Here is a 23100-nt window from a genome sequence, read left to right on the forward strand (position 1 = left end):
TATTTAGTCAAGTAGCGGAACTCGCAGTACTGCTACCCGACAATAGATGTCGCGACAAACAAAAAGTCAAATCGAAAAGCTCAACGATTTTCAGCTAATTGAATTTATAATACATCGCGACGTTTCGAATGCTTTACAGCGTTCGTGGTCATAGACGGAGAGCTGGTAGAAATCCGGAGCAGGTCCCCGTGACAAGCCGAAAACCCGCCCGATATACCTCTCCTATCCCACCCTACCTCAGCACCACAAGTAACCGGAACTCTATTTTCAACTGCTATTAGTACTAGTTATAAATTGCTGAGCAATACACTTCGTCAGTTGCGACACATTCGACATCTAGTGTCGAGTAGCAGTACTGAGAGTTCCGCTACTTGTCGCGCTAGATGTCGACTACGAAATAAAACGCGTTTTGGCAGGCCTCCTTCACTCGCTCAAAGCCACGCGCTATATGCCTACCGCTCGGCGTATCGTCGACGATATAATCGACAGAGGGCCGCCGAACGCCCGCCTGAGCGCTCGCACCACACGTTTCCCGCGCTTACGCTTCGAAATGCCGAAACCACGTAATTATTGTGCAGTAGATGGGTGTAAAAGTCAAAAAACAAAAGAAAATTTGTCGTTTTTTTAGGGTTCCTTACCCAAAGGGTAAAAACGGCACCCTATTACCAAAGATAGATATAACTCCGTAATAGATGGATACAGTCTAAGGAAAAAACGTGCCTCGAAAATCAAGAAAATTTGATTCTCGTTCAGAGGGCGCTACTAGTTTTGGCCTACAGTCGTATAGATGGCGTTGACGGTTTCGTTTGTTGTTATTTAACAATTTTAACGCATATCAGTGAAAGAACATGGGTCAAAATAATAAAAATAATTAATGCAAATAAAAAAGATCATTTATCTATATTTAAATACATTCTATCGTATTTTTATAAATCTTCATTTTTAGTTTTAAAGTGTGTCGACAGATGGCAGTGAATTTACTGGGGTTACAAAATTTACTATGACAATACCGCTCTAGTATAAGTTACTCTATGCTATTACTAAGACTCCGCTGCCGCTGTCCGTCTGTCACCAGGCTGTATCTCATGAACCGTGATAGCTAGACAGTTGAAATTTTCACAGATGATGTATTTCTGTTGCCGCTATAACAACAAATACTAAAAAGTACGGAACCCTCGGTGGGCGAGTCCGACTCGCACTTGGCCGGTTTTTTCATTTCCGAGAGACGAAGAAAGGTGAGTAGTATTTTAAATCTATCTTTATGAATTTTGTCACTATTTATTTCTTTGAACATAAGTAGATAAATCGTAAATTAAGGAGTTTTTTGAGTCAGGTATTATGAGTGTTGTTTTTAAATATTTGATTGACTAATATAAAATATGGTTGATTCGCAACATTCGTTTTATTACAATAATAACATAAGTAACAGTACAACCCTAGCGCATTCTTACGATGACGCGTTGGCACGTGGCTCGCACGGCGAGCAAGGCAGTCTCGACTCTTTGTGCGCATACTTATGGTACATTTCTTCTCGTCCTGAGCAGCAGGTATTATTATTAAGATTTTGTAGGCTATTATAGAGTAGGTATTTTCGCTTTTGTATGGGAATGATGTATCTGTTACGTAGTAACTATTTATTAATCTGTGGTTTTGGTAAGGAAACTGATGTATGGAGTTACCACTCTCTTTACTTATATTTCTCCATGGTAAGATGGATATTGTTTAACCTTTCATATGTGTGTGGTGTGTTCAGACCTCTGCTGGGCTGTATAGAGCAAAAAAAATCGTTCTCGAAAAAATATATGAAAAAAGATGACAAGAATTCGGTCAGGATACTCGAAAAGGTTAAAACCAATGAATACCTATTCTTTTTAGGGTTCTACGGAACCCGTTTTTACTTATGGCCTATTTCTTATTCGTTGTAAAATACCCAAAGGGTAAAAACGGGACCCTATTACTAAGACTCCGCTGTCTGTCTTTCCGTCTGTCACCAGGCTGTATCTCATGAACCGTGATAGCTAGACAGTTGAAATTTTACCAGATGATGTATTTCTGTGGCAATTATAACAACAAATACTAAAAACAGAATAAAATAAATATTTAAGAGGGGCTCCCATACAACAAACGCGATTTTTTGCCGTTTTTGCGTAATGGGCTTCTTGCGCGAGTCCGACTCGCACTTGGCCGGTGTTTTTTTAAATGTGGTATGGTGTGGTAAGTAATGTAATAAAACTCGGTTCGAATTTTTATTTGTATTCGATGTTGTTACAAATATTATTCATAACATAATTCTTCTACTACATACTATTGAATCGCTATTGAGGTACAATTTAAAACTATTAAAATTATTTAACAATATGCTAAACTTTATAAACACAAATTAATTGGACATTGCTACGACACGACCGGTTCCTTAAAAACATCATAGAAGGAAAAATAGAGGGAAACAGAAGAAGATGAAGACCGGGAATAAATTATTCCAAACAAATAAAAGAAAAGGTTCAGGTCGTGTCATACCAGAAGATTAAGGAGTTGGCAGAGAACCGGACGAGTTGGAGATTGCTCCACAAGAGCACAATTTAAATATAAAGAAGAACAAATATGGCGTCGAATCAATACGAGTAAATTGAATAAAAGTAACCTGATAGAACATAATCACAACGACTTGCTACAAGCACATTGAATGTGTTAAAACTTTTTCATTTCTCATGCTCTGAAAGAGGGTCATTGTTGTTCTAAAAGGTGCGCAGAAAATGATACGTGTCTGCACTAGAGCATTTTACGTTCGAAGTACGACTTTTTTAATTTTTTTACGATACGCAATTGAAATTTGAGTTTAAATGGATTTGTAATAAATTTTTCATTTTGATATTTGACTCTCCATTCCATAAATAACGATACTTTTGTCTGAATTGTTAATTGAAAGTACCCTCAAGAAATACTGTAAAAATGTATACTTAGTCATGTTTTAAAAAAAATACATGCATTTTACTTTCCTCGTATTCGAAATGAAAAGTAGAGTGTTTAACTCGGGTGAAAGGCATCATTTCTGCCTCGGACTATTGGCGCTCTCACTGCATTCGAGCGCCAAAATACCTCGGCAGAAATGAGTGCCTTTCGTCCCTTGGTTAACAATCTACTATTATAAAATATTAACACGGTTATTCGATCACGAAAAAATGGCGGGTATTAGCATGTTATTACTCACCGTATCTATTATATTCATCTCTTAATTATCTTATGCCTATAAACAAGCAATTCTTATATATTTCGGGGATCTCGAAAACGGCTCAATCGATTTCGATGAAACTTGCTATTATGCGGTTTTCGAGGGTAAAAAATCTATCTAGCTAGGTCTTATCTCTGGGAAAACGCGCATTTTTGAGTTTTTATATGTTTTCCGAGCTAAGCTCGGTCTCAGGTACTAATTATAATACATACAACGCCTTCTGGCACATGAACTGCAAACTCACAAATACCATATCGTCGGCTAAAAACGCAAATCCTTTATATCTCCTTAAAATATTGCTAACATGTTTGAGACTTCAACCGAGGATACAGCGCAATTCGTGTCCTGCTGTCCTGGCTTTCTGCTTTCATACAAACAGAACAAGTTGTGGCAATGAAAAAAAAAACGAATACGCAAATGTCAACAATGGAAAATGCGCATTATGTCAATATACTTAATGAATATTTTTTTTAACTGTACTACACACCCATCATTACAGGTACAGTAAGTGCCCAAACTTAAATCCGTAACAGACTACCGCACAGTGCGGCGCACGTATCCATAGTGTGTAAGGACTGTAAGGTGGTCGCCGTACGTGCGTTAAGGACACAGCTATAAGTTAGAGCGAGAAAGAGATATTTTGATCGCACCAAGGTCGCGATGCGGTGCGGCAGTCTGTTACGGATTTTAAGTACCTATCCACGTCGCCATACTATAGTTTGTCAAAGGACTGTCTCATTTCAAACATAGACAGAGAAAATCATACTGTCTTTGTACTAGTACTAGCACCCAAAAGAAAAGGATGAGTATAGTTTTTTTGTTTTTATTTACTTACAATTTAGTTTGACCAACTATAGTTGTATAGAAAAGTGGATGCTTATGCTCGTATCCAATCGTCTAACATTTAACCGAACAAGTTGGACACTTTCGAGCCGATGTTTCTCACAATCCCCTCGTTGTTTTCCCACGTCAAGCCCTGCTTGCTGAGCCCGTACGGGCTGTCTTCGCCGGTCTGCAGGTAGTAGCGGCCGGTCGTGCCAGGCTTCGAGCCGAAACCCATGTGGCTGGAAAGTAAGAAAAGAGGTACACCAAGCTATAAATTGCTAAATCTTTACAGACTCCGCGAAGTACACCCACGCGCGGCTGTGGCTACACGTCTGGAACAGGCAGTTGGGCTGCTGCTAACCGCTGTTCGGGAAGTATTTACCTGACATCACTGTCGCACTGGCCCTTCTTGAACGCGTCATAATCCTTGCACCTCACCGCAGGGAACGCGTCAGGGGTCTTCACAGACTCCGCGAATAACGCCCAAGAGCGGCTGTGGCTACACGTCTGAAACAGGCAGTTGGGCTGCTGTTTGCCGCTATTTGGATAGTAGTCCACTTGTCCTGGGAAAGAAAATATCATCATCATATCAGATAGAGGACTTCCACTGCTGGACATAGACCCCCTTCAAAGAGTGCCACAATGACCGGTCTTGAGCCACCCGCATCCAGCGGACTCCCGCGACCTTTACCAGGTCATCATTCCACCTTGTGAGGGGTCTACCCACGCTGCGCCGGGTACGTGGTCGCCACTCGAGAACCATTCCGCCCCAACGGCCATCGGTTAAAGAAAATTATAATGTGAACATAAGTTATATAGAATTGGGGGAAAGTGGGGTAGGACTGGTTAGAGAACAGTGACAGGATAGACCCCGTCTAAAGATGAGGGATTAACTTAAAACCGCTGCTGTGTTTTTTATCAGTGGACAAAGTGTCCTAGCAATGACACTACATATAAGTGTTTGAAGTATCTCTTTGAAGATCTGAACAGAAGAGAGACTCATGAAATAAAACTATGAAAACGGATTATATCGCGTATATTGAATTTATAATACATCCCGACGTTTCGAACCCTTTACAGCGTTCGTGGTCAACGGGGGTGACTGAGGAGTTTTATTTCATGAGTAACTATCGCGGTAACCGAAGACAATATTAGAAGAGACTGTTAAAAGATCAGAACTTACCAACAGGATCCTTCAATCCATAAACACCCCCATCCGTATGTATAACATCCACAAACTCGGCATCCGTGGCTTTGAGCCTCAGCTCGGGTTCCACGTGGCTGAAGCACGGCCCGGCCGGGTCGAGCCCGGTGATGCGGCCCACCTGGTGGCCGGTTAGGTTGGTGAAGGTCTTGCCGGTGAAGCCGGAGATGTGTGCCCCTAAGCTATGTCCGATGATGTAGATGCCGGCGGGGCTGTGGCCCTCTGTGGATTTAAAGAGTTGATTAGAATCAGAGATTGATTGATTGTTGATGTAAATATAGTACCTAAATTGAAATTTAAAAGACTAACGGAACGGCCCAATTCAAAGAATGCTTATGAGATGTCGCACAGTGACGTTTTTGGTTTAAGAAATGCCACTTTTGAGACTAGATCAGTATCGTATCGGTGTGACATCTATAAGCATTGTTCGAATTGGGCCGTAAGAAAAAACCGTGCTCCGAGTTGGACAGTCAAATTAATTTTAATCGGACCAAAAATGAAGAAATTATTTTCACCACACCAGCTGGTATTAGGCTCTCTTGATTGTTCAAAAACTAATGAGAAAATTTCATTTTATCCACATGTGTGGCAAAGTAATCGAATGCAAATTTTGAGTTGTTTGTTGTTTCCTTATGTTAGCCGGAATTGACTTTTGAATCATGAATTTGAATGATAAATGTTTAATAGGAAACGTTCATTTGGATTTGATTTTGTTTTATATTTTACACTAAGTATTTTCCTAGCGTTGGTGTGGTGAAAAACTTTGTGTATCACTCGGTGGCAAAATTTGTTTAACCCTCGTGCCTTGAAACCCTCGCAACGCTCAAGGTTCCACTTTTCGAACACGACCGTAGCTTTGGAATTAGCAATTTTGGAATCTTTCGCTTGCTCGGGTATCAATATTAGCACGAGAGGTTCAACAAACTTTGCCCCCTTGTAAAACATATAACTATTCTACTTCCGGCAACGTGATACAATAAGTAGGTAATGGTAGTTAAGGGGCTACCTGAGGTTTTCATCGATTTTTGACAAGTTTTGAATCGTATCTCCTACTTTTGCACTACATATAGAATTATAAGACAAGCGGCTATCGGTTCTTCAATCTTTTATCTCCATTTTGTCTACCGGATTGTGAAAAAAATGAATACTTATTTATTTATGATTGTTTTAAACATTGTCTAAAAAAACACTCTTTTTTTATCTCGATTGCTGTGAAAGATCTTACTTATACGAAATCTACATATTTGGGTTCGTCTTAGACGTCTCTAAAAATTTGTCTAAGGTTTTAATTTTAATCTAATTAACACAAAAGTTATGGCCAGAAAACCAGTTTTTTGGCCTAAAATTGTTCAACTTTGATGCCAAATATTTCGAAAACAATGAACTTTGAAGTAAATATGGAATACTATATTGCTAAAATCCGTTGCTGTTAATATGATAAGCTACAAAAAACATTAGAAAACTAAGGGATTCAAATCGAAGGTCATTGGGGCATGGGATCCCCTTAAAATGGTAGGTGATAACGTTTTTCATTGCCAATTATTGAAATTGAAGGCTCCCACAATGTCTTTTTTGCTACACGTTTTAAATAAACTAATAAGCACACTAAATACATATATGTATGTATACTATTTCAACAGTTACAAATTATTTTTTACCCTATGATACTAATACTGTAATCCTTTTTCTAGAAAATACTATAATACCTAACAATAAAAAAATCGGATTTTCCTACAATCATAGGTATTGCGTTGCGTGTGAACAAAAAGAACCTATGTACAACTATGTCTATTGTATCTATATGTAGTTTACATGACGCTAAGTGGCAGCAAATGGTAGTTATAAATAGATTTATGTAGTAGTATTACTAGTACTTAATAGTAGTATAACGAGCGTGTTTTGAAATTGACCTTAAAGAGTATCATTTGCTTGTAGGTAAGTTACTTCCTACTAGGTATGGAAATTGTGTGCCTTTGATAATATGAATATTACTGATGCTTTATAAGTAGATCTATTAGTGTATGTACACGTATAGTATATATTTTTCACCTCAGCAGCTCGAACAAGCCTACTTTCGTCACTCCCTGGAGTGAGGAAAGTGCGACTTTCCTCACTCCAGGGAGTGAAACAATGTAGCTTTGTACGGTACGGTACGGTACGGTACGGTACGGTCCGGTCCGGTCCCGTCCCGCCCCGTCCCGTATCGTATCGTATCGTACATATTATAATACTTTTTTTTCTGTTTATTCTGTGTAATTCGAAATACATTTTAACCTTTAATATGTTCTCACTACTGAGGTGAAAAATTATGTGTGCAACACGAGAGCAAAGTTATTTTACATCTCGTGTTTTTGAGTCCCGAGAAAGCGAAAGATTCCATAATTGAATCACGAGCGAAGCGAGTGATTCTAAGGTAGAATCTTGAAATAAAATAAAATAAACGCAAGAAAAACCAACTTTCCTCTCTTGTTGCACAAATAACTATTTAACTATGGGGCTTTGAATGCAGGGCTCGATTCTACTCGCTAAATTGGTTGACACAACTTGACGTCCCTTTGCGTCTTTACGTGCACGACCACAGATAAGATATTGATTTGAATTTTGACAACCCTAAATAGCCGAGAGGGACGTTAGAAAGGGACAGCGTGATTCGTCCCTGAACGGTAGAACTAGTACTATTATTTATTCTCTGTTCAAGGTACTAGTTTATCTAAATAAGTAGATAGGTATACGTGTTTTTTTACGAGATTAGGTAAATAAACTATTAATACCTATTGCTTATCGCAGGAAGCTTTGTATGTAAAACATCACTTTATAAGGCTCACGCCTTGTTAACTGGTGGAAAATACCGTAACAGGCCAGAAACACGTAGTTAAATAAAACAAACAAGCATATACCGTTTAGAATCATTTAATGATGAGAATAATTATGCTAACTCGTTCCGTAAAACCTCGTTAAATAACGACCATCATTGATCTGCTATTAATGAAATATTCAAACACTGTCAATTAATAAGTCAAAACTAGTAATTAATTTACATGAGGCTTTCATACTGAGTTCATAGGTTTAAAGCCCGGTGTTGCCTATTTTATTCCTTTCGAAGCGACTATTTCTGAAATTATTAACTTTTGAAGATTATTCGTTTTGAAGGAGCTATTTAACGATACCCCACACCATAAGATCAAAGCAAAAAAAACGCACTACGTGTAAGGAAAGGGAAGGTTCCCTAAAAAGTTATTTTTCTCGTTTTACTCTGTCCATTGCTGTTTCTTTTTTTTGTGGTTTCTGCGACAATAAATGACTTTTTATTTATTTTATTAATTATAACTTACTGTTGACCATAGCGGCGAGCACTTCCCCCAGCCTCTCTCCTATAAACCGCACGTAGGTCGAGGAGCGCAGGTACAGCCATTTAATCAGAGGGCTGGCGTCCAGGGCCAGAACGTTGGATTCACCTGAAATACAAAAAAATATATTCATGAATAGAGCAGGTTCAGATACTATGAGGTAATAAGGGACACTCGCGCTGGCAGACCTATTAATGTACTCAATAATAAATTGCCAATATGCTCGTTCTAATTCTATTGTAGCCTATAAATAACGAACAATTACCATAATTATCTTATCAAACGGTATTGTGTTATTCTTTTGTTCAAAAGTTAAATTCGCGTAACGCTAACAAGCTATAACTTATAAACTTGTTTTTATTTTGATATTATAAATAAACTAGCGCCCCGCCCCGGCTGTGCAATGCTGAATACCTACATGTAAACCTTCCTCTTGAATCACTATTAGATTAAATAAAACCGCATCAAAATCTGTCCCGTAGTTTTAAAGATCTAAGCAAGAAGAGAAGATGTATCGTTTCTGCGTGAGATTGAATTGTCACCCAAGTGGGGTTGAAAAGTACACTACCTTGGTTCAACAACGCTTCGCTAATAGCACTGTAACTTCCTTTGCTCGGGTCATCAGTGAATCCATGGATGAAGATGTATAGTTTCTGCGCGGGGTTGAAGTCATGGGCCTCAGGAATGCGCGCAGCCGCTCTGTTGATGTTGTATATCGTGCGCATGCCGCTGTGTGAGTTATAAATGCAGTATATAACTATCTTATCTTATCTTATGGTTTCGGGGGCCCTTACGGATACACTTCGACCCATAGGGATCTTTTGTGCAGTTACCCCCTGTATATAACTACCTACTCGTACATAATTATCTATATCTGTACTATGGAACTATTATTACTACGTATAGAACAGGCACAGAGGTCCAGTATTTTGCGCCATGAGTTGTCGGCAGACAACAAACTATGGAAACGGAGCGTGAATTTCGCGACCTTAACCCATTTTCGCGTGGTATATAGGTTGCGATTTCATTGTTTGGTATGGGTCCTCTATAGGTATGAAGTAATAATAACACAATGATCTATCTCAGGCACTTCTTCAATGCAAATCTGCTATTAAATTAAATGTATATAAATAGGAATAGTTGAAATCTTAATTCTGGCATGTAAATTAGCATACTTATTACTTTATATATGTATATACTACTAGTTACCGTAAAATCAGGTAACTTTAGTCCACAACTTACAAATAAGCATGGTCCAAATTCGAGTTCCAGTAAAATATGTATAAGTATTTTTCAAATTATATGTTAAGTATATAATATAGAAAGAGCATTAAGGATGACTCACGTTAGACTGGGCCGGAGCTTCCGGCGCTTACTTTTCTATGACATGACAGGTGATCACGTGATGCTTTCCATAGAAAACGAAGCGCCGGGAGCTCCGGCCCGGACACGGCCCGGTCTAACGTGAGTCATCCTTTAGTGTATCTAAGCTTCAAAATAAATGTAATGAGTACCAAAGAGGATATAATAAGATAGAGCGGTATACTGTCATAGTAAATTTTGTAACCACTGTAAATTCACTGCCATGTATCGACATACTTTAAAACTAAGAATGAAGATTTATAAAAATATGTTAAAATGTATTTAAATATGGATAAATGATTTTTTTATATGCATTAATTATTTTTATATGATTTTGACCCATGTTCTTTCACTAACATGCGTTAAAATTATAAATAACAAACGAAACCGTCAACGCCCTCTGTACGAGAGTAGGCCAAAACTAGTGGCGCCATTTGATCGAGAATCAAATTTTCGTGATTTTCGAGGCACGCTTTTTCCTTAGACTGTATCCATCTATTACGGAGATATATCTATCTTTGCGAGTACAAATCATAAAGGCTCGTTAAGAATCAATGTTAAAACCTGGACCATAGTTGTACTTAAGGAATAAGGACTATAGTTACCTGAGTTTACGGTACCTATACTTTCCATACTAATAATGTAGGTATATCTGTTTAAACTTTAAACGCAGTAAAGAAAGGCTGTTGCTCGGAAAACCCTACGCAGAAAAGGAGTGTCATTTGACCGTTATACATGTGTCTGTCTGTGGCACCGTAGCTCTTAAACTGGTAAACTAATTTTAATGAGTTTTTTTACTTGGAAGCTGGTTATCTACCGGTAGTTCTTAGTCATGTTTTATCAACATCAGTCCATCCGTTTCAGTACGTTGGGAGTTTTATTATTATTATTTGACTTACGAATCCCTGTACTCTAGAGTCAGTTTGTCTAGTTTGGGCTCCTCCTCTCCCTCGTAGCTTTCGTACGCTACTCCGAAGATCTTCTTCACATGTGTACCTGTACACAAACAAGCGTCATAATTAAACTGAAATAGATGTCATTATGAATCTTGTGCGTTGCGAGGGTTACAACTTTGCTACCAACTGAAACAAGAATTATCATTTATCCACCATACCAACCAACGCGAGGAGAATGCTTACTGTACCGAAACTATTATTAATCGAATCCAAATGAATGGTATTAAAATATTTGTCATTCAAAATCATCACATAAAAATCAAGCTAACATGAGAAACATCTCAAAATTTGGAATAAATTACTTTGCCACTCAGATTTTGAAGAATTAAAAGCTCTTTTATGAGCTGGTGACGTGTAAAGATACTAACATTGGCTAGACCCGATGAAGGCAATAGTTTCTTCTATAGGCTGTTTAACTGCAGCTATCTCTTTCTGCACGCTCCTTCCGAAGCTGTCGGCCGCGTCCGAAACGTTCTCTGTCACTGCGTCGCCTACAGATGACACTGAGGGGATGGAGGGGAGGGCTTGCTTCAGCCCTGAGAGAGGGTTGTCAGCCGAACACATGGCGAGGGACGCTATGAGGAGAGGTAGTAAGCCCGCCATTCTGTCTGAAACAATAGCGTTAATTTTTTTACGGTTATGCTAATACCCTCCTTGGCCCATAGGATACGGTACCACTAATTACTTGGATTTAATTTAACGGTACCATAGTACTAATTACATAAATGTAATTTCATTTGTCAACTGGAACAGAGGCATATATTATTTCCTTCGTAAATAATATATGTAGGTAACCATATTTTGTACACTATTGACTTCAAATTCAATTGCGAATCCCTACAGATATTATTAAAACTTAAGTCAAAAATATGTCTGTCTGTAGATCCCGATGTAAGTTCTGGGATAAAAACTATCCTTCGTCCTTCCCCGGGACTCACTCTTTCTATACTAAATTTCTACTAAATCGGTTTAAGGCCCACTTGAACCATTCCACTAACCCGGGTTAACCGGTTAAACCTGGAGTTACCATGGTTACTAGTACAATTTGACACTGGGTTAACGGTTTAACCGCTTGCATCATGCCTTAGAATGACTCACGCTAGACCGCGCCGGGCCCGGGCCGATGCGTCCGATACGTCATTTTCTATGACGGCTGATCGGTGATCACGTGGTGCTTTCCATAGAAAACGAAGCGCGGGAAGCTCCGGCCCGGCCCCGGCCCGGTCTAGCGTGAGTCATCCTTTAAGGCCGTTCCATCGGTTTGCCGCTGTCACTGTCACATTTCGCAAGAAAGAACGGAAAAGATCATGCGCGCCAAGTGTAAATTCTGATCGAATTTTGTAGATTTTTATTTATTTTAAAAAGTTACAATATCGAAATTCGAAAGCTAAGTTTAACTAACTATTTAAGTTAAGATTGTTTTTTTTTCTTTTTTTGTTTATAGTATCACATAATTTTAATTATTTGATTAAAATTCCGAGTTAGAGGTTACTTTGGGAATTAATTGTATCGAGCGAAGTGTCATCATAATTCGTGTATCGGAAGCTATGTTATTAAAAATAATATAGTCAAGAACTACATATTATTATATTTTTTCCACGTCTACGAATATCAACGCCTCTTAGAAAAACATGATCATATAAGGAGATTTTTCGCCTTCTGGCTCAGGGAACCGCCTTAAGCGCGAAGATGAGGTAACAGACAAACACACTTTCGCATTTATAATATTAGTGGCTCTTGTCAGGCCTGTGGTAGACCATGTCGGTGTCGCATCGGGTCTATTCAGCCGCCAAAAACGGTGTCTCTGGTGTTATACCATAAATCGTCTGCAATAGACACAAAAGCCAATGATGATGATGATGGAACTATGGATTTTATCTATCAAACCTAGGAATAGAATTAATTAATTCATATCTAGGACTGCTTATATAACAAGGATAAACAAAACTAAGTAGGTTCACCTAATACCATTATATTATGTATACTGTAAGGGCTACGCATGTATTAAATAATAATTAGTGATAATTAGTGATAAGATAAGATAAGATAAGGAAATGCTTATGGTTAAACATTTGTATATTTTATGTTTATTTTACTATTGATTTATTTTTTATTTTATTTATTTGGGGCATCAACAGCAATACAAAAATTAATACAAATCATAGTGAACAGAAAACATAGCCAATAACAGATGTCCACAAAAGTACAATTAACATGCAATAACTAAGTGGAAACACAAAAAAAGAAGGGAGTAAAAAAGCATTCTATACAAACTAGATATGGCTTGCATAACATGTGTACGTGTGTGTTTTGAGTGATTGTGTGTGCGTATTCGTGTGTGTGTGTATGTGACTGTGACTGAGTGTGTAATGGAAGACGGAAAGATTAAGGTGTGTAATTATTTACCTAGTTAGATTTCGTCAATTGTCGTTATTTTTAGATTTCAGTAGCGGTGACTGAACTGTAGCAGATTTCAGTAGCAGTGATAATACCTAATACTGAGCAACTTTTACCATGGCATCAAACCCGAAATTATAGAAGGTCCCCAACATTTTTTTTGTAGGTTTCTTTATACATCTTTGTCATAATATTATTACCCACATAAACCCAGACTACCTACATATACAGATGATTTTTTTTTCACCAGTCATACTCTACGTAGTTAATTTAAGGATGACTCACGTTAGACCGGGCCGTGACCGGGCCGGAGCTTCCGGCGCTTACTTTTCTATGACGTGACAGGTGATCACGTGATGCTTTCCATAGAAAACGAAGCGCCGGAAGCTCCGGCCCGGTCACGGCCCGGTCTAACGTGAGTCATCCTTTATTTATAGGTAATTTTATTATGGGCATACATTCCTTTCTGGCTGATGCGATGTCACTTATTTCTATGAAATATTGGTCCCACAATAAAAGTTGTTCAAAAAAATATGACCTATAAATTCACTACGCAGAGCATTTTAGTACTAAGCTAAGACGGACATGATGAAACTACAAGCGTTCCTAGTTGACTAGGGAAACCTATAAAACCGGTCATACCTTATTTGATGCAAGGTGAAAAGTACAAATTCGATGTTTTACAAAGTTTATACCAATAGCATTATTAACCCATCGGCCTCGGCCTTATCTTTTTCTTTTTATTCACTCAACGATCGGAAAGGTTACCTACTTGTAAATCGGATATGTATGTATGTAGCGCGTGCTGGCCTTTGTGCCTGAGGCTCACACACAATGGCCACGCGCCCAATCACAAAGGCCACGCGCTCACACAAAAGAAATAATGGCTTTTGTTTAACAGAATGCCATTGTTAGTACAGGTAAGTGAACGAGCTCAGTAGAGATAGCGTTAACTATACCTTTATTGGCTGAGCGAGCGCGAAGCGTGAGCGAAACGCTTTCCTTCCGCTTCCGGCTATTCACTAGGTCGCATTTATCAACCGATTCACGTGAAATGTTGTGAGTTGTGACCTTACATCCATGGTTGTGACCAAGTTCGATAAATATATGGCTTTTTTTGTCGATCTAGTTTTTGGATAAATATTTAGAGTATTGTATGAATGCAACAATGAGAATGTAAATTCTGTATGTATTCTAATATTTACATTACATACATAGTCCGAAGGTTGACTGGTAGAGAATGCCTCATAGCATTAAGTCCGCCTTTTGTACGATTGTATTTTCTTTTGTGCAATAAAGATTAAATAAATAAATAAATAAAATAAAATAGTCCAGTAGCGCCGCGACAAAATATTCAAACATGTTTATTGCACAGCAATTTATATATGTATAAATAGATACAGCAATATGTATATAAATACATACTTATACTTAAAATTAATCTTATTAAGCTAGTACATTGCAAAAAAAATACATTCTAATTTTTTTTCGAGTAGTATCATCGAAAAACTTCTGCAGAGAGTTAATAACTTTTATCTAATAAGTAATTATTTAAAATTGTTTCAAATGATTTGGGGTTTCTCAGGCAAACCGAAGCTAATGTGGTTTTCCTTTTCTTTGTGAGCTTTGGAAAAGTGCTTAACTCTTTGAAAATTAAACAAGCCGGTGTAAATCGAGTTTTATGGACGCCCCGCCACTGTCTTATACTACTACTCCTTATTTTAATTAAGTAATGTAACTAAAGTAAAGTTAACTAAATAATTTTAATTAATCCCGATTTCCAGGAAATTGTTAACAGGACTGTTCATCCTGCCAAAAATGTGTGTATTTACGTTGTGTAAAATTTATCATAAATATCATAATAACTACTAAAACACTATCTACCGTACGTAATATTAAGAAATAAATGGTATACAAACATTACGTTAAGTTCATAACAATATGTAATAGTGATTACCGGTTAATTACGACCGGTCTGGCCTAGTTGGTAGTGACCCCGCCTGTGAAGCCGATGGTCCTGGGTTCGAATCCCGGTAAGGGCATTTATTTGTGAGCACAGATATTTGTTCCTGAGTCATGGGTGTTTTCTATGTAATTATGTATTTGTATATTATATATATCGTTGTCTGAGTACCCATAACACAAGCCTCCTTGGGCTTACCGTGGGACTTAGTCAATCTGTGTAAGAATGTCCCATAATATTTATTATTATTTATTATTAATTACATTTATAAATTTACTAACGCGATTTAATATAATATAAATTAAAATAACTGCCAGATTAAAGGGCATTTAGATGACTAATATAATTTTGTTGATATGTTTTTATTGGAGTAGAGGTCGGTAATGCTAAAACAATGAATCTGATAAAATTTATAAATGATTAAGTGCTTTAATTTGAAATGATATTTTAAATCATAATCAAATACGAAGGTAATCCGCCACATGAGTTAAATTGAGTTCAGAAAAACAATAAAATATATTTTTTTATGATGCAAACCTACCCGTAATATTTTGAAATTGTCCTACCTGTTTCAATTGTTTTTTTTTTACAAGAAATAAAATTGATCAAAATGTTTCCATTCTTTTTCAGATATTTTTAATTTATTTCCGCTTTTTGTCATAAAAAAATTAAAAACTATAAAAAAAATTAAAAACTGACCTTATTTTAAAATAATTCTAAGTAAATTCCCCCTCTTCACACTGTCCTGTCACTACCGGAGTACCAGTACTACCGACTTGCGACCCAAGACTGACATAACCGCCGTTCTACCGTCCTATATAAATCCATGTTGACGCAAACAAATTTAATTTTGTTTATTTAAGACCTTGGAACTGTTTTTTTTTTTAAGGGATACTTATTTCAGATATCGTAGTTTAATTATTTTTGTAATGAATATAATGCTATTTAGATCAATCTAGTTACCTGACTGTTGATGCTTTTGATCCTTAGGTATAATGGGCGTTTTCACTTACCTATCTGTAAATTATTTTAATTTGTTTAACCCTCGATCCTTTAAACCCTCGCAACGCTCAAGATTCGACTTTTTGAACCTTTCGCTTCCACGAAAACCTATCAATATTACCACGCGTGTGGGGTTAAAGCAACAACTTTGCCTCCTTGTAAAACAAATAACTTGTCACATTTTCATTGTCAATTGTCATTGCAAAATGTCATACAGTTAGCTTTAACCTTTAAACCCCCTCCTACCCGTTAGCTTCACCCCCACCCTCTGGTACTTTTAGTATGTTATTTAATACACCATTCCCTACAACTATGCCAAAATTTGCTTATAGGTACACGGATTATTTCCCCGCCGATTGGCAATTTTTGGTCTCGGCCTATTGGTCCGACGACGTCCGACTCTAGTTATTACAGAGACTGCGATGCGGATACAGAAACTGACAAAAAAGGTAAAACATAGGTCATAGGTATATTCTAAGTATTAAGACGTATGTTTTTGGGTTTAAGTAACTATACCGCATATAATTAGTTCATAAGCATATCATTCATTTCGGTAGGTACCTAATCCATTATTAGCTATTTATCACTAATTACGATGCACTAGAAGATGAAGCTTTCAATTAAATCGTTTTTAGGGCTCCGTACCCAAAGGGTAAAAACGGGACCCTATTACTAAGACCACTCTCCATCTGTCTGTCTGTCTGTCCGTCTGTCTGTCACCAGGCTGTATCTCATAAACCGTGATAGCTAGAGAGTTGAAATTTTCATAGATGATGTCTGCTGCCGCTATAACAACAATACTAAAAACAGAAAAAAATAAATATTTAAGCGGGGCTCCCATACAACAAACGTGATTTTTTCGTAGTTTTTTGCGTAATGGTACGGAACCCTTCGTGCCCGAGTCCGACTCGCACTTGGCCGTTTTTTTTTTCGCGATTTCGGGCTTGGCCCCATAGTAAAAGTGCTTCAGTATGACCTGTATTCACCTCTCAGTTTGGTCAGTGATAACAAAAGCACCCTGTATAATCTATATTGTGCCTTCCGACTTTTTATATTTAACCGCGGAAGCTAGCGAAGTCATATTTATGTCATTAAATACCAACTTGTCATACAGCCGGCGAACAATGCAAGCGCTGCATCTGCGTATGGGTATTTATGAAGCGTGATTATGACTATGTCGCTAGGCACTGCAAATGTAAGTTTGTAATTCAGGCTGCAATATATTTTATGATTTATTAGCTAAATGAAGTTCGTAAAGAAGTTTTTATTTCAACCCAATGTCCTCTTCTTCAATTCGATGAAATTTAAATCATATTCAATTAGAACAGTCGCTTTGTCTTTGTTTCGTTCAATTTTCAAACAACGCAAAATTAACTCTATTTCCTACACTATAGGTCCAAATTTCGGTGGGAATTTTAATTTTTTTATTTGTTTGGCTGGGCCTTAGGAGGTTAATAAAATAGTTGAATGATGACGATTGATACAGACTATGCCTTCGCCTATAAACTTGTAGGTACTTCAGTTACCTACCTACTGTATACTTTATGTAAACGTGTTATGTATACAATAATGTGATTACTAGTACTACCTACCGTAAAATGGGGTGAGTAGGGTTCGCGGGGGGAGAAAAAATGAAAGGGGGGTGTGATGGGATTTTAAGGCTACTGCTACAAAAATAATGTATTCCAGATTCCAATTTAAAATGGAGCTATAGTAATACTCATAAAAAAAACGATCCAACAACCTTCCAAAATCACCTTTGTATGAAAAGTTGAAAGCCTATCTCACCCCAATTACGAGGGAATACGGGGTGAGCTGGGGTTTCCTGTTTATCGTCAAAGTTATGAAATGGAACTACCCAAAATTCAAATAAAAACTAAAATACAAACGTCCGGAACACTTATTATATTACTGTTCAGTTTGCATATGTAAAAATAAAATGTTATTGGGGTTTGAATGTCAGTTTTGCTCCTACTCACCCCATTTTACGGTACTATGCCCTTCTAACGTCAAACATTTCATCTAAATCGGTTCAGCGGTTTAAGCCTGAAGAGGTAACAGATAGTTATTTTCGCATTTATAATATTAGTGGGACTTCCGATTTCAATTAAAATTACTAGTATTATTAATTATTAACATACCTATACATAACACAACTATACATACACATAGGTTCTTCTTCTTCCTCGCGTTTTCCCGGCAGTTTGCCACGGCTCATGGGAGCCTGGGGTCCGCTTGACAACTAATCCCGAGAATAGACGTAGGCACTAGTTTTTACGAAAGCGACTGCCATCTGACCTTCCAACCCGGAGGGGAAACTAGGCCTTATTGGTTATTATATGTTTTCCTTCACCGAAAAGCGACTGGTAAATATAAAATGATATTTCGTACATAAGTTCCGAAAAACTCATTGGTACGAGCCGGGGTTTGAACCCGCGACCTTCGGATTGAAAGTCGCACGCTCTTACCGCTAGGCCACCAGCGCATATACATACACATAGGTTAGTATATTAAATTCTCGATAAGTGACACTCAGAAAAAACAGTGAACTTTTAAATTCGTCTTACTCCAATTTAAAGTTCAACGAAATTGTTAAGGAAAATGTTATTGTAAATTAATAAAAGATGAAGGTTGAACATTGACGTCAAACTTCCGCGAATGATTGTGAGACAGTTTCAAAATAAAATATTTAAAATAATAAGAAGGTATAACTACAATATATTGTAGTTTGTAATTTATTTCTAATTAATAATTACAATCATTGTTTGTAGCAAAAAAAAGGTCCTTTATATTAAATGTAAGGTGTATACGGGTAAATCCGAATAGGTACTTGAAATTGTCGGTTAATTCCGAAAATAGACTTTATGACGGGCGATTTTCGGAATTACCTGACATTCTGAAATGTGCGGTTTTACCCGAATATACTTAATTTGAAAAAAATATGAAAGCAGACCCGTGAAATATGTTAATAAATTACATAAAATTAAATAATAATTATTGCCCAACCGTTACAAGTTCACTCATGGATGAGTATCAATCAGAATGCATGAGAAATAGTGGATTAATAACCAAGGGATGAAAGGCACTCATTTTTGCCGAGGTAGTTTGGCGCTTGAACGCAGTGAGAATGCGACGCATTTCTTGAGGGTACTTTCAAAGGGTAAAAATATCGTTATTTATGGAATGGGGTTAAAAATCAGTAATTGATTATCGTAAAAAAAACGTAAATAGTTAGAAAGTACAGTGCTCTAGAACAGAAACTTATTCTTTTCTGCACACTTTTTAGAACAACTACCCACTTTCAGCGCATGAGAAATGAAAAAAAAAATGTTTTATTGCCAATACCAGAAAAAAAGAATATAAAAACATTGCACAAGAGACAAAACCAAAAAACACAATGCACTTAAAGAAAAACATTATAGAAAACATGCACAGAAATGAATCAACTGTCGCGTTACACACATAATTAATATCATTAACGGATCTAACGCGATTAAATTTCGCTGAAACGTCGGAGAAAAGGTATAATAATGAAATTTTATCGCGTTAGACCTGTTATGACATTTATTATCAAACATAATTTAAGTTCTGTGCACGTATGACTTTTACGTGTGATTTTTCAGCTGTAAATTATGCAAATGTATCATGTCTAGACGATATTAAATGCATTGCAAAAAATAATAACAGGAACTATTTTTATGCAAAAACATTCCCACTTACGATTTTTTTGCGATTATACATATCATCTTCTTTCCAATCCGCTCGGCAAATAATCTCAAAATGTGGCAATAGGCATTAGTTTTCACGAAAGCGACCGCCAGGCGCCATCTGACCTTCCAACCCAGAGGGAAAACTATAGTAATTTTCAAACAGCATGGGCACCATGACACATCGATACAAAAATTAAAACACAAACTCGTAAATAGTACTGAGATGACGCCTGGCACCGTACCCATGCTGTTTGAAAAATTTTGTAGGCCTTATTTGGGGCATACTTTTATTTTAGTTGTAATTAAACGATACATAAAAACATGCCGCCCTGCGTTTTACTTTTCGATAGTAGTAGTAGTAATATAGGTACTATTAAATAATATTGATTGGATATTTTTTTAATAATCGAAATCAGTTAACGTTTGTTAACGGTATCAGAAGCAAGTAAACACTTTTTGTAAAGTTATTTTTTGTATGATCCCAAAGCCGGTTTCTTATTTTGGGTACGACGTTTCCAGCCAGGCTGATTCACACGCTTATTTTCGTTTGTAGTGGGCTTTACTGTCAGAAGCGCTTCAGTCTCCCAAGTTGGTTGTTCGTTTCCTCGTAGATTCATAAGTTACATTTTAAATCGTGGGCGAAGTTGTTAGGCGAAAAGGCGTGCTTTGCTTCAGTTCGCATTTCAAGTTCGGAACTCGAGAATTTTCGAGTTCCGGTCATTTTTTTCTCGTCTCGAATGAAGCCAACATTCTCGTCTCGAGTTTGAGAAATCTCGATCAGAAACCCTATACATGTGAAATGAAGTAAAAGTCGTGCATGCGATACGCACATGATACGCACCAATAACCAAGACGATTGAGGTCGTATCAAAACCTTAACAAATTATTGAATTGGAATCGACCTCTTAGTTAAACATATACATATCATCATGTCATGCTGTACTAGCGACCCGCCCCGGCTTCGCACGGGTTACACAAAACGTTAAACACCTAAACCTTCCTCAAAAATCACACTATTGATAGGAGAAAATCGCATGAAAATCCGTTTAGTAGTTTTTGGGACTTTTTTTAATGATATAGGAGGCAAACGAGCAGACGGATCACCTGATGGTAAGCGATCACCGCCGCCCATAGACACCCGCAACACCAGAGGGGTTGTAAGTGCGTTGCCGGCCTTTAAGATGGGAGTACGCTCTTTTCTTGAAGGTTTGAAAGTCGTATCGAACCGGAAATACCGCAGGCGACAGTAAATTCCACAGTTTAGCTGTGTTTGATAGTTGGCTTGGCACCGACTTCAAACGTTACTATAAAACGGGATAATATTTTATTTTATCCTCTTTGAAGTCGCTTTTACTTTTTTTAAATTAATCTTATATAAGGTGTAGTGATGTCATCAGACAGTCAACAGTTAGTCAAACTTCAGTAAGTATGACCCAATTTTTAACCATGTCCCGAAAATTCGATCGCAGAAAAATACAGCTTCCCAAAAAATAAGAATCAGATATGGTACGCCGTAAACCTAGTAGGTACGTACATTATCCTTTAGTATTTAGGCAGGGGCGTAGCTAGAGGATATGGCGCTCGGGGCAGTCACCAAATTTGCGCCCCCTGGCGACTAACAAAAGTTTCCCTGCTGCTGCCTTTTGCCCATTTTGCCCCCCCCCTTGGATGGCGCCCGGGGCACTTGCCCCTCTGCCCCCCCCCTAGTTACGCCACTGTATTTATGTAATTAAATAATTTACTTACCTTTATCTAGATATCTCGATCCTGACAAGGTGACATATAATTATTTCCTAACAAATGCTATACATATTGTACATTCCAGTTCACCGTGAAAAATCCACTTTAAGTCCTTGCCTTATAAAAGGATCTTGGCCTTAGACACAGAAAACTTATCGGAAAATTGAATCTATTTTTAATTAAGTATGTGGCTGACGTTTTCTTGGTTGTTTTTTTATACCACGTCGGCAAACAAGCATACGGCCCGCATGATGTTAAGCAGTCACCGTAGCTTATGGACGCCTGCAACACTAGATATTACATGCGGGTTGCAGACCCTTTAAAAAACGTGTACACTCCTTTTTTGAAGAATCCAATACTGTAGCCCCTCAAGCCCCTCAGGAAAACCTCGGCAACCTTATTCTACAGCCGAAGCGTCCGCGGTAGGAAATTGGAAAAACTCTCGGCAATATTTTGCGATGTGAATATATAGGTCATACTGAGCAACTTTTACTATGGGACCAACCCCGAATTGCAAAATTGCCTCAACAAAAACGTAAACATCTGACAGGCAAAATGTATAAAACACCAATTTTCGGGGTTGGTTCCATAGTAGAAGTTGTTCAGTATGAACTATATAAGATATTGCCGGGAGTTAAAACAATGAGTGACAATGACAAGGAGGTAGGGTAAACTCGCATTATTTGGTGACACGCCTAATTCGGTGATACAAAGTTTTGAAGAATGTGCTGTGCAAAGCTAGTAAATAAGGGCCTTTTAAATGGGACCTCACGGCAAAGCCGCCGAAGCCGTGAAGCCGTAAGGTCCCATTTAAAAGGCCCTAATTCACTAGCTTTCCTGGGTGTCTTGCTGTCTTGTTTCAAAATTTGTATCAAAGATAGATATAACTCCGTAATAGATGGATACAGTCTAAGGAAAAGACGTGCCTCGAAAATCAAGAAAATTTGATTCACGTTCAGAGGGCGCTACTAGTTTTGGCCTACAGTCGTATAGATGGCGTTGACGGTTTCGTTTGTTATTTAACAATTAACGCATATCAGTGAAAGAACATGGGTCAAAATCATAAAAATAATTAATGCAAATAAAAAAAATCATTTATCTATATTTAAATACATTCTATCGTATTTTTATAAATCTTCATTTTTAGTTTTAAAGTGTGTCGACAGATGGCAGTGAATTTACTGGGGTTACAAAATTTACTATGACAGTACCGCTCTAGTATAAGTTACTCTATGACCCTACCTATTGATTAACATTATAACCTTAAATTTCGTTTTCTGTCGAAGCAATTTTAAATGATAGAAAACATTCCAAATTTAATATTATAATAATAAGTAGCAGTCACCTAATCGTCATGTAAATTTA

At 37.5% G+C, this 23100-nt stretch overlaps 1 protein-coding gene across 1 annotated transcript; it reads right to left on the reverse strand.

Annotated features, from left to right (window-relative positions):
* Positions 1-4082: 4082 nt before the first annotated feature.
* Positions 4083-11531, reverse strand: LOC134751312 (phospholipase A1-like). Its single transcript, XM_063686698.1, has 7 exons — positions 11292-11531; positions 10867-10963; positions 9174-9334; positions 8591-8713; positions 5238-5480; positions 4437-4617; positions 4083-4293 (listed from the first exon to the last, which is right to left on the reverse strand). Exons 1-7 carry the CDS (start codon positions 11524-11526, stop codon positions 4134-4136), a joined length of 1200 nt encoding a protein of 399 aa, XP_063542768.1. The 5' UTR covers positions 11527-11531; the 3' UTR covers positions 4083-4133.
* Positions 11532-23100: the final 11569 nt, after the last annotated feature.

Source organism: Cydia strobilella, chromosome 21 (genome assembly GCF_947568885.1).
Source record: "Cydia strobilella chromosome 21, ilCydStro3.1, whole genome shotgun sequence".
NCBI lineage: Eukaryota > Metazoa > Arthropoda > Insecta > Lepidoptera > Tortricidae > Cydia > Cydia strobilella.